General features: G+C 44.2%; 1 protein-coding gene across 1 annotated transcript in view; it reads right to left on the reverse strand.

Annotated features, from left to right (window-relative positions):
* The window catches only part of GLI2 (GLI family zinc finger 2), a 197,249-nt gene that overhangs the window by 57,713 nt on the left and 124,072 nt on the right, over positions 1–15,464 (reverse strand). Inside the window, exon 3 of the mRNA XM_074828768.1 lies at positions 11,620–11,725. Coding sequence (XP_074684869.1) covers positions 11,620–11,725 — 106 coding nt within the window. The remainder of the gene's footprint in view (positions 1–11,619; positions 11,726–15,464) is intronic.

Below are 15,464 nucleotides of genomic sequence, written 5' to 3' on the forward strand. Positions count from 1 at the left end.
TGCCCTGAGGGAGGGTTTGAACTTTCCTGACCTAACCTGAAAATTGGTTTGGTTATATGTGTTTGTATGATTTCTTTTCTAAAGGTGGCTAGAAATTTATTCGGAGTTTGGAAGTCTGCTATTTTTTCAAGTGAATAAAGTGGTTTGGGGTCTGTTGACACTGATTTCACTACAATAATTTCTCTGTTTAGAGACTTCTACTGGAAATAATATACAAACAGGTAATAACTATTTAAGCATTCAAATATACTAGATAAAACTTTGCAGATACCTCACTTTTCATCAGTTCCTGGATTACTTCTTACAGAGAAACAGTTGGGCTGAAGGACTAGGAAAAAAGGGAAAAAGCTAGAAATAACTTTTATATGATTTTTCTCCTGGGAACTGGCTGCAAAATGCTTCCCACTGGTCTACAGATAATATTTGCCCTTACCTGCTCCCTACCATATGCTGTACCCTGACCCCTACAAGATGCCATCACAAAATTGGTGCCTTATGATCAGGGTAAAACAGTAGCAAAGATCTCATTTTGGTTCCTTCCAAAGAATTGAAAACATCATTGGCTCCTTGAGGGTCTTTTCAAACAAGCAGGACCACCACACTGTCTGACCTGAGTGGTGATCAGTTACTCAAAGCAGCATCCCAAACACTGTTAACTCCTTGAAAAATTGCTCTTCCTAGGAAGCAAAGACCGAATATTTTGTCCTCATGGTACCACTGTGGCTAGGCTCCTCCAAGTTGGCCTTTTTGACACCAGTTCTGGGATCTCTTTGATGATGCTGGACTCACAGCAATATTATGTGGAAGTAACCACAGAGTTCTAGTCCCTCGTCATTAGGCTTGACTTCTACTTTGCCAAAATTGTCTAAAGAAACATAACTGAAGCCCTTCATGAGAATACCAGCAAATAATCCATTACCGTAACAGGTCTGAAGTCAACTGCCAAGTCCATATTTGCACAAGAACAATCGCTAATATAAACTATTTTTACAGCAGGAATACACAAGTGGGATTTAGTAAACATTTGCATTTCATGGCATCTTCAGAACAACACCTCTCTCCAGGACAGTATGTGAACATGCATTTAAGTTCCTCAAGTCAGTGGGCCTACGCATGTATTTCTAATTAAGTGTATACTTAGGTGTTTTCCTGAATAGGAAGCGACTTAAAAACAGTTCTGTAGCCTAGATCACTTTCTGTATGTCACTCTGCCTCATCAGGTCATCATTTCTTTTCAAATATCTTCTACAAATATCTCTTCTTCTTCTTTGCTAATTCGCATTAGATTGATCCTCCTTTCATTTACTGATTTCACGACTCAATGTGTTAATTCCTTCACCACCTTATCTTTCTACATCCTGCTTTTTGTCATCTACAATGCAGTTTTCTCTTGTAAAATATCATACTGCACTTGAGCTGGAATGAAAGACAGCATAAGAAATCAAGCATTTTACCTCACAGGGAAGACAAATAGTCTTAAACAAGAATATGCATGTAAGAACATCTCCCTAATGCAGCTCTAAGCTTGAAACTTTCCTATTTTTAATGTATTAACCACACTCTGGTAGTCTTTCCACTACCAGTGGTAATTTGGGATGTGTGGTTACTCTGTGGGATCTTAAGAAGCTTTCAGATGAAGCACTCAGTCAGCAGGTACCACGTCCAGCAGCTGGTTTGCAAATCAAAAGCCATGTGAGTAGCTCCAGAACCAAGCTAGGAAAGCCTCTCATGAAGGGGCAAGAGGAGGAATAAGACAAATTTCTCTCCAGGATGCTTTTACAGGATCGAAAGAAAAACATTTCCAACACCCTTACAGGATTTAGGAACACACATTTATTTCTCAGAGAGACTTAAACTCTAAAAGCTCAATGTGACTCCATTTCATACAGCCCTAACATATTTTTTCAGGCATGCCTGACTGCACCCAGGTGATATTATAAATGACTTGAGTAGTCTGTGCAGGGCAGGGAGATGTGTAAGAGATAAAATGAGTTGCTGCAGGAAGAAGTACTTCTGCTGCAGGAGGCTCCACCTGTACGAAAGAAACACTGACACAGTGCTGCACTTGTGGAAAGGGCAGGAGGTGGTGGTGGAGCCTAACTCTCACACTTAACCTAATAGCAGGTGCCCAGCAGCAGGGAGAGCATGGTAGAGGTCCTTCTGCTTCCCAGGGACTGGAAAAGGATAGCTCCTATCTCCCAGGCTCCTGCCATGCTGTAAGGTGTCCCTCCCCCAAGTATCAGCTTAAAAAAAATCATCAAAAGGCTCACAATCTCCTGGTTTCACCATCAGCTACCACATTCAATTATATCAAAACCCAAGCCCATACATGCCAATAAAGTGAGTGCAGGGAATGCAGTAAACTTGCTCTTGAAGTGGAGTCTGGCCAACTGATATCAACAAAACCTTGGATATGTTTTTTCCATAACACATCCTCCCACGAGATTTGCCATGTGCATGCTCCTACAACAGAGAGGAGACAAGGCAGAAAACATTCCCATTGGTCCTACAGGAACTGTATGACCTGGACATGTATGCTGGACTCCAAGCATGCACAAGCCATCTCATTAACAAGTCTGTGTTTCTTAACCCCATTCCAACCATTTTCTTAAGTTTTAGGTACTTCACTCCTTTACTAGGGCTTCCTTTGGGGTCCTGAGTTTCAATGGAGGTTGGGGGAGTTAGACATTAACTGGGATCCAGCATGTTTGAAAAACTCACTGGTGCCTTTGCATTACCTGTGCTTGACAAGCCAGCCCTAAGGGTCAACATTATTTTGAAACCCACAACACTCACTTTCAAAATAGTGTTGTTAGCCAGATCCAATACAGTGGAATTTATGATCTGATATCATATAGGCACTTTTTAAAATTTGACCCTTGAGTAATGCTCTAAATTTTAGCTCTGTTAGTTGTCTATTTAATATCAACGGTGAAGCATAAAAGAACAGGCATGAAATGCCTCCAAGGCAGAAAATTGTGTAAAATCACAAATTCTCAAAATGGTCTGGCACACAGAAGAAAAACATACATACATGGTTTAGTGTCAAAACTCGGGATCTAGAAAGCCCACTTAAATGCATGCGTTCCCTCAGGAGCACACTGCAGATCTGAGATTTGCCAGAGTAACAGTGCCCAGTTCTGCCCTTTGGTTTGTGCAGATGTGTGTGCACAGCTTTAGCTGCAGGCAGGGTGTCTAGATCCATAGTTCTGCCAGATAAGGTCCTTTTTTTATTAGTTTTTTTTTTTTTTTTTTTTTCCCCCCAGCCATCTGGGTGGTCTGAGAATCAGACCCGAAATACCTAGGATCCCTTGAACCACATGTTCTAATCCCAACAGAGTTGACTCAGTCCTTCATCCTTCCAGGGTAAATTGCTTTCTCTGCTCTTTGTTGCGTGGGGGGGAACTTTTGGATGAGATTTGAAAATTTCCGCTCTGTATGGACATTAAAAATCCTACATTTTTCTTCCAATATCACAAGCCAGCATTCCTGCCATTAGTTTTTATCTCTCAGCACCTTGTGTTATTTGCTTCTCATGACCACTAGTAGCTGCGAACCCAGATTAACCAGCACCTGAAAAGTGATGTGCCGCAGGCTTCATTTCGCAAGTCAATGGGATGGATGGGATTTGTCCATTTATCTCTACACGCACTGGAAGGATTTCAGAGAAACACAGTGAGAATGAGGAGGTTAAGCAGATTGATATTTGAGTATATGCTGCAGGCTGCAGCCTGGCCAGTTCATTAGTGCAGGGAGGAAGGATATGACAACATGCAGCAAGTATCTGGAGGGACGTGTTACACAAGGAGGTGTGCTAGGAGCAGAAGGGTGAAATTCAGGGAGAGAAAAAAAGGAGGGTGGACTAGGAAGGTGAACTGCATTGAGAGCTTTTTATACTGAGAAAGGATTTGTTACAGGATAGAGAAAACGTTCAAACAGGAGATACAGGGAAAGGGGAACCCTCACACCCCTGTGCTATACAGGAGAAAGCACTACACAGGAGCAAAACGCTGCAACAGGTTACATTGTCTCTTGTCCTCATGACTGTAAGAAGCTGGTGAGAGGTGAAACACCATCTAGAGAGGGAATTTATTTAGGATTAAGAAAAAGGAGAGGCCAGGAGGGGCAGCGCTCCACAACCGGCTGAGAGAAAACTTGAGAAACAAATTCGTAGCACTGGAGTTTAAAAGGGCAGGAGATTGGCACTGAACATTTATCCATTTTCACAGGATGCTGAAAGCAATGGAGAATGGGCAATACCATTGAGAGAGCTTCTGAAAGACCCACACTCTCTGTTTAGAAACTCTTTAGAAAGCAGCAGGAGGACAGAGTTCAAATAAATTTTTCCTAAAGCACAAGCTTAACAGAGGATAAGGTGGAAGCATGAAGTCACTTTTAATCTACTATAAAGTGAGGTAAGCAAAGGGATTATCACTTAAGACTTGCTGACATGAAGCTCTGAGAATGACATTTAAAAGCAATGGTGGATTACAGAGTGACATCATATTAAACGAACACATGCCAGAGGTTTACATAAAAGACCTCAGAGATCAGGCTCTTGTTCTCAATACTAAAACCTCCTAGCCATTTTTACACTTCTAGCCGTGATTAGGCTAAATTAGAGCAGCAGTTTTTCATTCAGTAACTTGTGGTGTCACAGCACTAGCAACTCGGTGGCCCAGATCTTTACTAAGTGCTAATGGGCACGACTCCATCTGAGCTCACCGAGGCCCCTCATTCTAGTGTGATGCTGCCGGCATTCAGAGACTGAAGATCCAACTCAAATGTGTCTAAATCCGATCTGTGCCTTACTGCATAGATTAGTGACTCTGAAACCATACACTTTCAGGTCCCTCTGGACTTCAGGTTTGAGTTTTTCAAAATATTCTGAAGGCTATTTAACTAAACACACATGATGAAACTATCCACAATTTAAGGAACAGCACAGATGTCCAAATCTCTCTCATAATGGAATATGCTTGAAAACTGTTAACAAGAGTCAAAAGAGAAAGCTGTGGGGTTTTGTGTTTTTTTCCATAGAACAGTTTATCAGATTGGAAAAACCTACAGAAACATTCTAGCCCTGATGAGTGTTTTGGATTATGTCTGCCCCATTTTCAGAAGACCTGATCAGCCTGTCCTTCCACTGAGGTCAGAAGATGTTAAGCATGTACTTCCTCAGTTTCTGCACAGGTAGGTAGCGCTGTGTACTTCTCTCCTGATGCCTGAAAACATGCCACGAGTCCCTTCTGAGGAGTCGAATAAGTCACAGACCACCTGACTCTTCTTAGCTCTCAAAACATCAGGAGGGTGAATATTACTGTAACAGCATTTTAGAGATGGGAAAACTAAAGCACAGATGGAATTAAAGTAATTTTTTCAGCTCCCAAAACAGGGCAGCAGCAGCCCAGTATTTAAACTGTGGTCTCCTGGAGACGGATCAAGTGACCATCAAGTATTAACTCTGGTAGTTTTACAGTGAGATCGGTATTGATAGTCCCCCAAATCACCTCCTGTAGGTTACCAAAGAGCCACCTAAAAGCAACACACTCCTGCTAATTACAGACCAGGGAGAGGTTTGAACCAGCCTTCTGGAGGGGACCAGCCTCTGCAAACCATCACATACTCACACATTCTTATTTTCTTAAATAAATAAATGAAGCATGTGGGAAAGAAGGGGACAGAATAAATTGGATGTGGGAGCCCCCAAACCTGTTTCCCAAATGAGCAATGTATCTATTTGGTGAAAGTCGTAAAACTTTGCAAAACACATAAGAAGGCCTCTCTGAGCAGCTGTTTGCTTTGACTCCGGAGGGAGCTCGCTCTATCTCCAAAGCAGCACAGTACTATCAATCACGACCTGCCAAAGATTTTCTACTCCGGTAGCAAAGTAAATATAAAAACACACAGGTTTTATGGGCATGTATATTCTGTGGCTCAACTGAGTGGCTTCCTTGCTGCAGGAACGACCATTACCTGGGGTCCCATCCTAAACCGCCTGATGGGATCAAAGCTGCAGCCTCGTGGGAGCCGTGTCCCATGGAGGTTAAGAGAAGGCACTTTATGCACGCCCGATAATGCACAAAGGCAGCTCCATGAGCGTACGATGCAAACGGCTCCCCTCTGCCATCGGCTGTGGTCACGAATCGCACCCTGGGTGGAGGGGATGACCAAGAGGCCCCGGCAGAAAACAGGGAGCACTGGCAGCGAATCCCTGGCAGAGCTCAGCTGGAGCACAGTCAGGACCACGGGGGAGCTTGGAAAATTTTGCTGCAAAACTCTGAGACCCCTTCACTGAGTGCGTTGGAAGAAAGATTTTTCAAAGGATTTCTATCTGGCAAAATTGAGGGGTTTTTTTGTGTGTATTTTTTAAAAATAGAAACAGCAAGAGACACATCTGTGACAATAGCAAATTCCAGCTCTAAAGCAAGAGACACTGGCGTTTCTCAAAGCGCAGTTATAAGATGATGATGATTATTTTTTGTATGGCTAAACAACATATTTTCCCTTAACCCTACTTGGCCTCCCTTGGCTGAATCTCACAAAAACAACAAAGGGAAGAGAAAACCAGCCTGAAACAGATATCCAACATGGAAAATATTGGGTTTGACATTAAATTTGGCAAATTTATAAACATTTGAGACATAGTCTTTTTATGATGAGAAGTTTAACAGTCACCTTGCCCGCCTGTGAATTACCCTGCCAAAACATCTCGGGAACATTGGAACTGGTCCTGAAAAGGTATTCTGTAATTTTTAACATAGTAAAAAGAAAACAAACTTCAACAAGGAGGGATAATAAGATCAGATAAAGAAAAAAAGTGGAGGCTGAATATCAGGGAAAATCTGTAATATATTAAAATCTCAGGGAAATGGAGGAAGATCCGTGATTAAACCAGATAAAATCCCTACCAGAGGGAAATTAAGGGCAACTCCACATTATCATGGAGATGGAGTCTTCTCTATGTTTGGGTCTTTGGGACAATTCAGTCCTCATGAAAGCCATGGAATTTGTGACTATCAGCTCAGGGTTTTTTTTTACTATTTTGATGTGTGGACAGGAGAGCAACAACAATATTTTGTTAATAAATAATGTCAGAACTGCATCCTGAAACACCACCGGGATGTCGGTAGAAAAACAAGGCTGCTTTTGTTTGTTACACTGCGTAATGCCTGATGGGTTTTAACCACAGTTTAGGAGCTACTGTTAAAAAGCTTCTTGCTGAGTCAAGCCTAGGCATGCTGTTTACAAGGGTTAGCCCTGAAGGCTCTTGCACTGGCAGGGACTTTTAAGCTGAGCTAAGGAGTTTTTAGTTATTTTTGTTGTGCTTTAAAAAAGAATGTTGAGAGTAGCTAAGCACACCTAAAACTGGGGAGTGGAAGGGAGCTATCAGTAATCACCTGCCGTATCTGCCAGTAGCTTTCCTCTGGGCTTGATCTTGCAAAGCTGATGCTAAGAGTCCTCTTGGTTTAAAGCGAATGGAGTTATTGCAGAGACCAGGCCCCAGTGGAGCAGGTTTTTGTGAAGAAGCTTGCTAAAACAGGAGATATCCCCTTTGTTAGAAAAGGACCTGTTCTAACTTACGAAGTGAATTAGTTTGGCTCAGTTTTGGACCTGCTGAAACACCCTGGCTGATGACTTTCACTCCAGTAACCTGATCTATGTTCTGCCTACAACCAATGGTGCAGAGTGAAATTCTGACAAATCAATAAAAGCTGCATGCAGAAAATGCATATAACACCCACCACTGCTCTTCCATAGAGCCTGGGCCATCCCGTGCTGTGGAAGAAGTGAGTATCCAAGGGAAAAACAGTATGTGGCTCTGTAATTTAATGCATTATCACAATGGTGTACAAAATGAGTCAGAATATCCAAATTTATTTTTCTGTCATTTCTTAGCTTTTGAGTGCTGTAGTTTACAACCTTAATATTAAACAAATGTTGCTGTGTGGAAGTGGTGCCTTACACAATTTGTATGTACCAATACAATTTTGTTTATTCATTATGCTCTAATTCTACATTCCTGGAAGATATTGCATCCCATATTTAGTTTTACTCCACTGTGCATTATATCCTTTTGTAGTGTCCACTGGGCTCCAATCCTGCCTCTCCCCCCATCCTCCATATGACCACAAGCTCACAAGCATCAGAACAGGACAACACCTTGAATCCACAATATTCCTATTGGTTTGCACTGCAGAGAGCACAAGGATCATCTGAGCAAGATACTTTTATTTTTCTAGATAAGCCAAGCAAGCACCATGATTCTGCCAATTTGTTCTTAATGCCAAAATAAAAAGATGCCCAAAAATTAAAGATATCCAAAAAATATATCACCAAATAAGTAAAACCAGAAAAGTGGGCTGTCCTGGAGAAACACAGAAACACCCTGAAAAATATTAGAACTATATTTCAAGGAAATACCAACATGATCTGCTTCTGGACGTATATAATAAATGCCCAGTGATTTGGAAGAAGACTCAAGTCCTGAAAATCATTTGTCATGCTGCTTAACAAGGAAATCACTGAGACATAGAGACTGACAGCAGTGAGCAGAAATGCAGCAAATCTTTCAGATCCCCATCTTGGCATGTGGGTCTTTTATTACTTGAGTTTTCCATATTCTCAGCCATATTTTCAAGAAAAGTGTTCCACAGGTGGCCCTGCTCAAGAGAGCCTTGCAGATGAGTTCCCTCCAGTTAGGATAAATTAATGTATGTTCTCATTAGGCCAAATACAAACAGTGATGAAGGGGAATGCACTGCCATGTCACATCGAGCAATCAGGAAACAAACCTTTGACATAATGCAGCAGGCAGATAATAAGACCCCATAGTTAGCAACAAATGAGACTACACTTAATTTGCTGTGCAATGTTCATGTAATTAGATACATTTGGTACCGGCAAGACAGCAGACAGGTAGAATATGGGCTTGATGAATTGGGGGCTCTCTGTCAGGCACCGATCACATTAATCATAAAGCCCAAACTCAGTGACACAGTTTTTCTTCCAAAGATTTGCCATAATTTTCTAGAGTGAAAATATGCACGTCTTTTTTTTGTTGTTTACTTTAAACAGAAGGATGGATTTCTGTACCATTAGGATGGAGTGCAAATTTCTAGAGGCTCAGCTGTGCCTGCAGAGTCCACCTAGCCTGTTGAACGAGAGCCATGTAACCCCAAAGTATGTTCTAGCCCAGCTCCACTACCATGTTCTGGATGATTTCATGGTGGGTATCCTCCATGGAGGAGGATGAGCACTATGTTATGACCTCCAGAGTAGAGATGGGAGGAGAGAAGAGGAAGACAAAAGTGAAGTAGAACAAAAACTAGAGAGGGAAAGGGCAGGAGATGAGATTAAGATGTTTGCAGATAAAACTGAAAGAGGAAAAATGGTTGAGATCCTAACTCCACAGCTGGTGAGAATTTTCTAAGTGTGGTTGTGCCATAGTCCAGGGCACTCGGAAAAGAGCCAAACAGAAGTGGCATTCCCTTGACTCTAAAAAATCCCACAGCCAAGAAGTAGTTGGCTGCTCAGCTTTGGTGCTTCACCATCCACAAAGGCACCCTTCAGTGCAATGCCCAGGTAGTTTCAAAGAAGGCTATGCTTCTCCTTCTAAGACCAGCAACTAAGTTTTCTCTCCAGTACCCTCACAAGTAATTTTTGTGAAAAATGCTGCTGGGAAGGTGAAGGGTCCCAAAGAAGAAGAGCAATAGGTATTTGCCAACAACTCTACCCAAATACTAAGCAGGACACTCTTGATCTGCTGACAGAGAAATGTGATATAATTCACAGGTGCATAGCACCAGCCGGCGAGATCTTGGTTGTGTTTTGGAGAAGACCCTGCTTCATGCCTCCACTGAAGAAACTGCTGTGGAGCCCCGGGGCAGATACAGTGCACCTGATCCTTCTTGCAAGGACTGAAGGGGAGGACTGAGCAGGGCACACAAATAACCTGTGCCAAACATCTGAGCATCTGCCATCTTCTCTTCTAACCCCTGTTTAGAATATTGCCCCTTTCAGAAGTCAGTATGTGCTTTATTAGCCAGAGCTCTGGCTTATTAACTATCTCCCAGTATATTTTTTTTATTAATCTGTTTTTTTTTTTCTACAATTTTTGCATGTACTTGCACGCAAGACCAGAACTATTTCATTCAGCTGCCCTTAGTCCCCCCAGTTCCCACGTTATCAATGCTCTCTGTCTTTTTCCCTTTGTGCACAGCATGGAATGAGCTGCTCTGCCCCTTTAAACATCCAGTCAAACTGATTGCCAGCCAAAAAGACAACGACTTGTCTTCTGGTAGGATCCAGGGGAATGCCCTATCATTTTTTTCCCGCAGCATTTTGGAAGTGGAATAAAGCCCTCATAGCTGTGGGACTCCACAGATCTCCTGGCTGCTGCTGTCTGTGTTACTTGCCTTCCAGGGACTATTCCCCCATTCGCACCTATCCAGAAAAAGCACAGTGCTACAAACAGCCCCTGCAAAGCTGGGTAAGCGCTGACCCCAGCCAGACAGTGAGGCCGCAATGGGGCTCCGGGGGATCAAATGAGGGTTTTTTAAGTGATGAGCCCTATTTGCTCTTCCCTTGCTCTTCTTGCAAAGTGTTCCCAGCCCTTAGGTGTTCCCCTGCACCAAGTGCCCTGGGACCTGTCCCTCAGCTGATGGCTGAGACGTGTTACAGTGGCAGGTTGAAGGATGTCAGGGCAGCTGTGGGACCACCAACCTCATCAGGCTGCTCCTCACCTCCCACAGGGTCGGTGCATTTCAGGGACAAGGAGAAACCCTTCTGCCCGCACAGGCACTACAGCCTCTGCTCACATCTCCGCTGGCTCCTTTTTCCTTGCCCTGATCAAAGCTTACAGGAAGTGAACCCAAATCTCTCTATAAACATGTCCTCCAAGGTGTCAACGACTACTGATCTGTCATGTCCCCGATGAGATTAACCATAAACCCCTCTCTTGGGGTACAGCCGCTGACCGGCGCCTGTGTTCGCTGCCTACCAGCTGCCCCGGGGAGGGGGGCTCTTGCAAGGAGGTCACCACCGAAACTTAGGGTCCTGCCCTTCCAGAGTGGACATGGACACCTACGTGAGGACCTGCCTCTTCACCACATTTTAGAAAATGCCACCCAGCCTGCCCAGGTTGTCATCTGTTGAAATCAAACTGAATTACAGCATTCCCGGCAGCCTTTCACCACTGTCCCTGTAATGAGTGGGCATGTAGGAACGGTACGCAAGGTCTCCAAATGGAGGGAGCAGCACTGGGTCTTGGCCAAGATGGTGCCAGAAACAACCCAGGCATGGTGTGATGTGAAAAACACCATGGGCGCAAAAACGCAGGTCAAGCCTGTCCCCGGGACCTCAACCGGATAACGACACAGAAGCCCTGTACTCCCATCCTACTGCTATATAGCACTTCTATAGGTTTAACAGAGCTGTAGAGCATTCTTGCCAGGCAAGTCAGTACTGTCACTGGGTGGGGACAGTGGAGTGGAAGGTGGCCAGCGGGGCCAGCTTGCCAGGAGGCTAGCAAGTCCCTGGGACCTTAGCAGTGGGATTCGGCATACCGCAGGTGGCTGACGTTTTAGCAAGGCACGGGAGCAGAGATGCAAGACTTACCCGTGGATAGCGTGGATAGAGTGAGGTTCGTAATGGTATCGTCCTTCCTGGTGGCGCATGTCAATTGGCAAAGGAGCGTGGAAGGCTGGAAAAATGTGCTGCGGCACTGTTGAGGGGAATAGAAGAAGAAAAAAAGAGGGACTTCAAAAACTTTTCCTTTCCTTTTAAAACAATTTCAAAGGCACTAAATCTCCATGAATTTCAGAGCAAGAGCAGTGCAAGACAAGGGGTCTTCATGATATCAGCGCTATCATACACCAGAGAAGTGGAATGAATAAATAATCAAAGTCATGCGGAGAAATCCTACATCTTCGACATAAAAGATCTCCAACAGGGTTTTTGACAAAGACAAGCAGCTAAGCGCTCTTTGAACTTGAGGAGATTATAGGAAGCACCAAGGAAAACTAGACTTGCAACGCAAATCAGACTCAACAGAGCCTGGCGGGATCCAGACCTGCACCGTCCCTCATGCCTGGAGTGGCAGCAAACACCTTCCCTGAAGGTCTGTACACACAGGTTGGAAATATTTACCTAAAAATGTAGCAGCGAGAACAGCGCTAATGCAGACTGTCTAGGCAGTCAGAAGAGGTTCAAAAGTGCCTACTGCCAGGTTCTGAGAGAGGAGTCCAAATTGCTCTCACTTGTAATCACTTGAGGCCCTATTTTTTATTCATTTGAGAAGCTTGTTTCATCTTTGATGGAAAGATAAAGTGGTCTCAAAAGGCATAGAACACCTACATTGACTTATTAAATCTATCTATTATTGACCCCAAAAGTTAACGGCAAGAATATTTGAGTGAGTTGAGCTGATAGAAAATTCATCAGGTTATTTCTCCACGCCACCCCCGACAATGCTGCTTGGCCGCCTGGGCCTTTCCTACTAAAATTACAGAAGTTAAAGAAATACAATTAGCAGAACCTTGATAACAATACTGTACAATCGCCCTCTGATAGGGCTCATCACATCTGTAATGAAGCCGCTTTCCATATTCGTACCAGCGATCGGTTTAACCGTAAAAGGCTGGTCTTGCTCTGACTTTACAAACAGTCAGAAGTTCTTCATTAAAGATTACTTAATATTGTTGCAGGTCTTCCCAATCCCTCTCTGGCTTCTTGGCCTTTCTGTCTAACGGGGGACTAAAAGCAAAACAAAATCAACCTTCTAAGTGAGCATTGCAAAACCCAGTCTGTGCTCAGTATTTCACTGTGACTTGCCTCCACGACAGGTAGCATCTCTGTAGAGTGGGGAAGCACCATCCAAAATCAAACTGTCAAGGCTTGGGCCAAGTCTCTCGCTGATGCTCAGCAAACTCCAGTAAACGCCAAACTCTTTTGCTATGAAAGACTTAAAATTCAGCCTTGCGCATCTGTGACTCCAGCTGCAACAGAGCTACGCCGACTCCATCCGGCAAGGCTGTGCTCCTTTCGGGTCCGTAACGCAAAGCCTGCGTGAAATCCACGTATATGTCTTTCCCAGCATATCAGCAAGAGGATCTGAGGCTCCTACTCCCATTGCAATGTAAAATCCCCGAGCACAGCGCGGCACAGGCGCGTCAGCCGGGCTGCTGGGAGAGGTGAGAGACTACACAAAAACAACCCTCCTGCCAACTCTGCTGAAAGGCGTTAAGGTAAGGTAGTCGGGGTGGAAAGTATTTAAGGCTCCACAGCAGACTTGCTCTCCGTGCTCCAGCGAAGGGCTGGCACCGCACACTACCTGATACACTGGGAGCATTTTTGCAGCTCGCCCAATGTCAGGACACAGTAGGGTAACTGTTAACTGCCTTCCCCCCTTCTGCTCCCCTCCCCTGTTCTCCCAAAAGCAACTCAGGGAGAGAATAAACTTGCATCCTTTAGGATTTGCTTTGGCAGGAGGAAGATTCACCCTTTAACCATCCTGGGTAGGGACGATCTGTTACATAAGAAGTCTTCATTTTAAGAAGAAGCCAGTGTTTTTCCAGGTCAGAAATGCAGCAGAGTTCAGCCGTCACATCCCATCCCCTAGTCATGCAGAACCATACAGACTCTGGTCTCCCCAAAGCATGTTTAGCCCAAACCACTGCCAGGGCTTGCAGACACCTCAAGCTGCTGTCCTCCTTCCTGGGGACATTGCTGTGCCCTGGACACAGCTATGGCCACAACCCACAGCTGCTGGGAGGACCAGAGTGAATGGGGCAAGGAAGTTTTACATCATCACATACCAAGCATGGTCACAAAATCAACTGTCCCTGCACAGGCATCCAATGCCAGACAGCACAAACCTCTTCCAGACTGAGCCTCTAGGCTGGGCTTCCTGCAGCGCTCACCCCGTATTTATGCTATACAAATAAACCCAAAGGAGCAGGGACTCTTCTGCAGTACTGGGGCCAACCTACACAGCCCAGATGGTGGCATCCCTATAGATGAAGTTTTGCAACCTCCCAAAACAGGGTAGCCACTCTGCCTGTAATGGGCAGGTCCAGGGCTAGGTTAACCCCCAAATGGCATGAAAGTGTAACTTGATAAAGTGGGTTGAAACTATGTTCACCAGCACAGTAGTGTTTTAATAATATGGGGAGTCGTGTCCTAATCCTTGGGCCCATTCCCTGAACCAGTTTAATTTGCTACTAATGATGAAACCATTAAGAACAACAGGACAACCTGAATCTCTTACAACCCAGGCCAGTTATGTGTATTTTTGTATTTTGTTATTTTGTAACTGTGCATTTCTAAGTGACTGATTGCTGAGGTAATACTGGAAATTTTTGTGCTAAAAGAGTCTTTTCTTATCACTCAGGAGAGCGGGAAAAAGAAAACGCAGGGTGTTTGCTGTCTGGCCTCCTTTCCTAACTATCTGTTGGTATAAAAATGACATCTGAAGAGAATTTCTCCCCCCTCACACCTCTGATTATTAATGGAAGAAAAATTTCCATGAACATCCTCCCTCCCACTGGCACCGTTGCTTTGTTTCCAGCATTTCAACCTATTTGGACCATGGGAGGGTGAGCAATGCCTCCTCCTTGGGTGCCTGTTTCACTCTGCTGCTCTCATTTCTAACCCCACCACATGCTCTCTGCTTTGCTGCCACAAAGGGAAAGGGTTGGTTTTGGTGCTGTCCCTTTGCAACATCCCACGTTGCCTCCCCTCTGCTCTCCTGCCTGGGAGCACCAGCCAAGACTATGGGCTCCAGTGGCTGGTGTTTCTTTTTATTCTCTTCCAGGTGCTTGGTCAGAAATAATGAATGGTTTTATAGGCAATCAACTACCAATTCATAAACGTCAGGCCAGCTCTGCTTCTTGTTCCCACCCCTCCCGAAGAGGATGGCAAGCTGGCAGCAGGACAGCAACACACGCTGTTAACAAAGATGGATGTTTTACACATACAAGTTAAAAAGACAATTATATTCAATTACTCCAAGTAAGTCACGGTGATGTATTCCTGAATAGCCACGGGAAGGGCAATATGATGATTAGGGCAATGAATTTGCCAACTTTAATCTAATCAAGACAATTTTTTGTTTAGCTTTATCTGCTTTGCAGTGGCAGAGGATTTACCAAACCCAAGCAATCTTTGCAGATTCAACCCCAAACCTGCCTGATTAGCACTAATAATGATTATTTTACAGAGAGGGAGGAAGGTTTTAGCAGGAGGACTGTGGAAAACTTTCCCTCCTAAAAAAGTTGGGCCATGCCAAGCCATATTGTATGATACGCTGGGGCATGAAGGCACAACATGGCACCTCCAAAAGTCCCCTAGCACTAGAACAACAGATAAACATTTTCTCTGGCTCCAGTGGAAGGAAGAGAAAAACCAAAGAAGAAATCAAAGCAGCACCCAAGGGGCAGGGAAGCTGGGAAAACAGGGTGTTT

Source organism: Strix aluco, chromosome 6 (assembly GCF_031877795.1).
Source record: "Strix aluco isolate bStrAlu1 chromosome 6, bStrAlu1.hap1, whole genome shotgun sequence".
Lineage (NCBI taxonomy): Eukaryota > Metazoa > Chordata > Aves > Strigiformes > Strigidae > Strix > Strix aluco.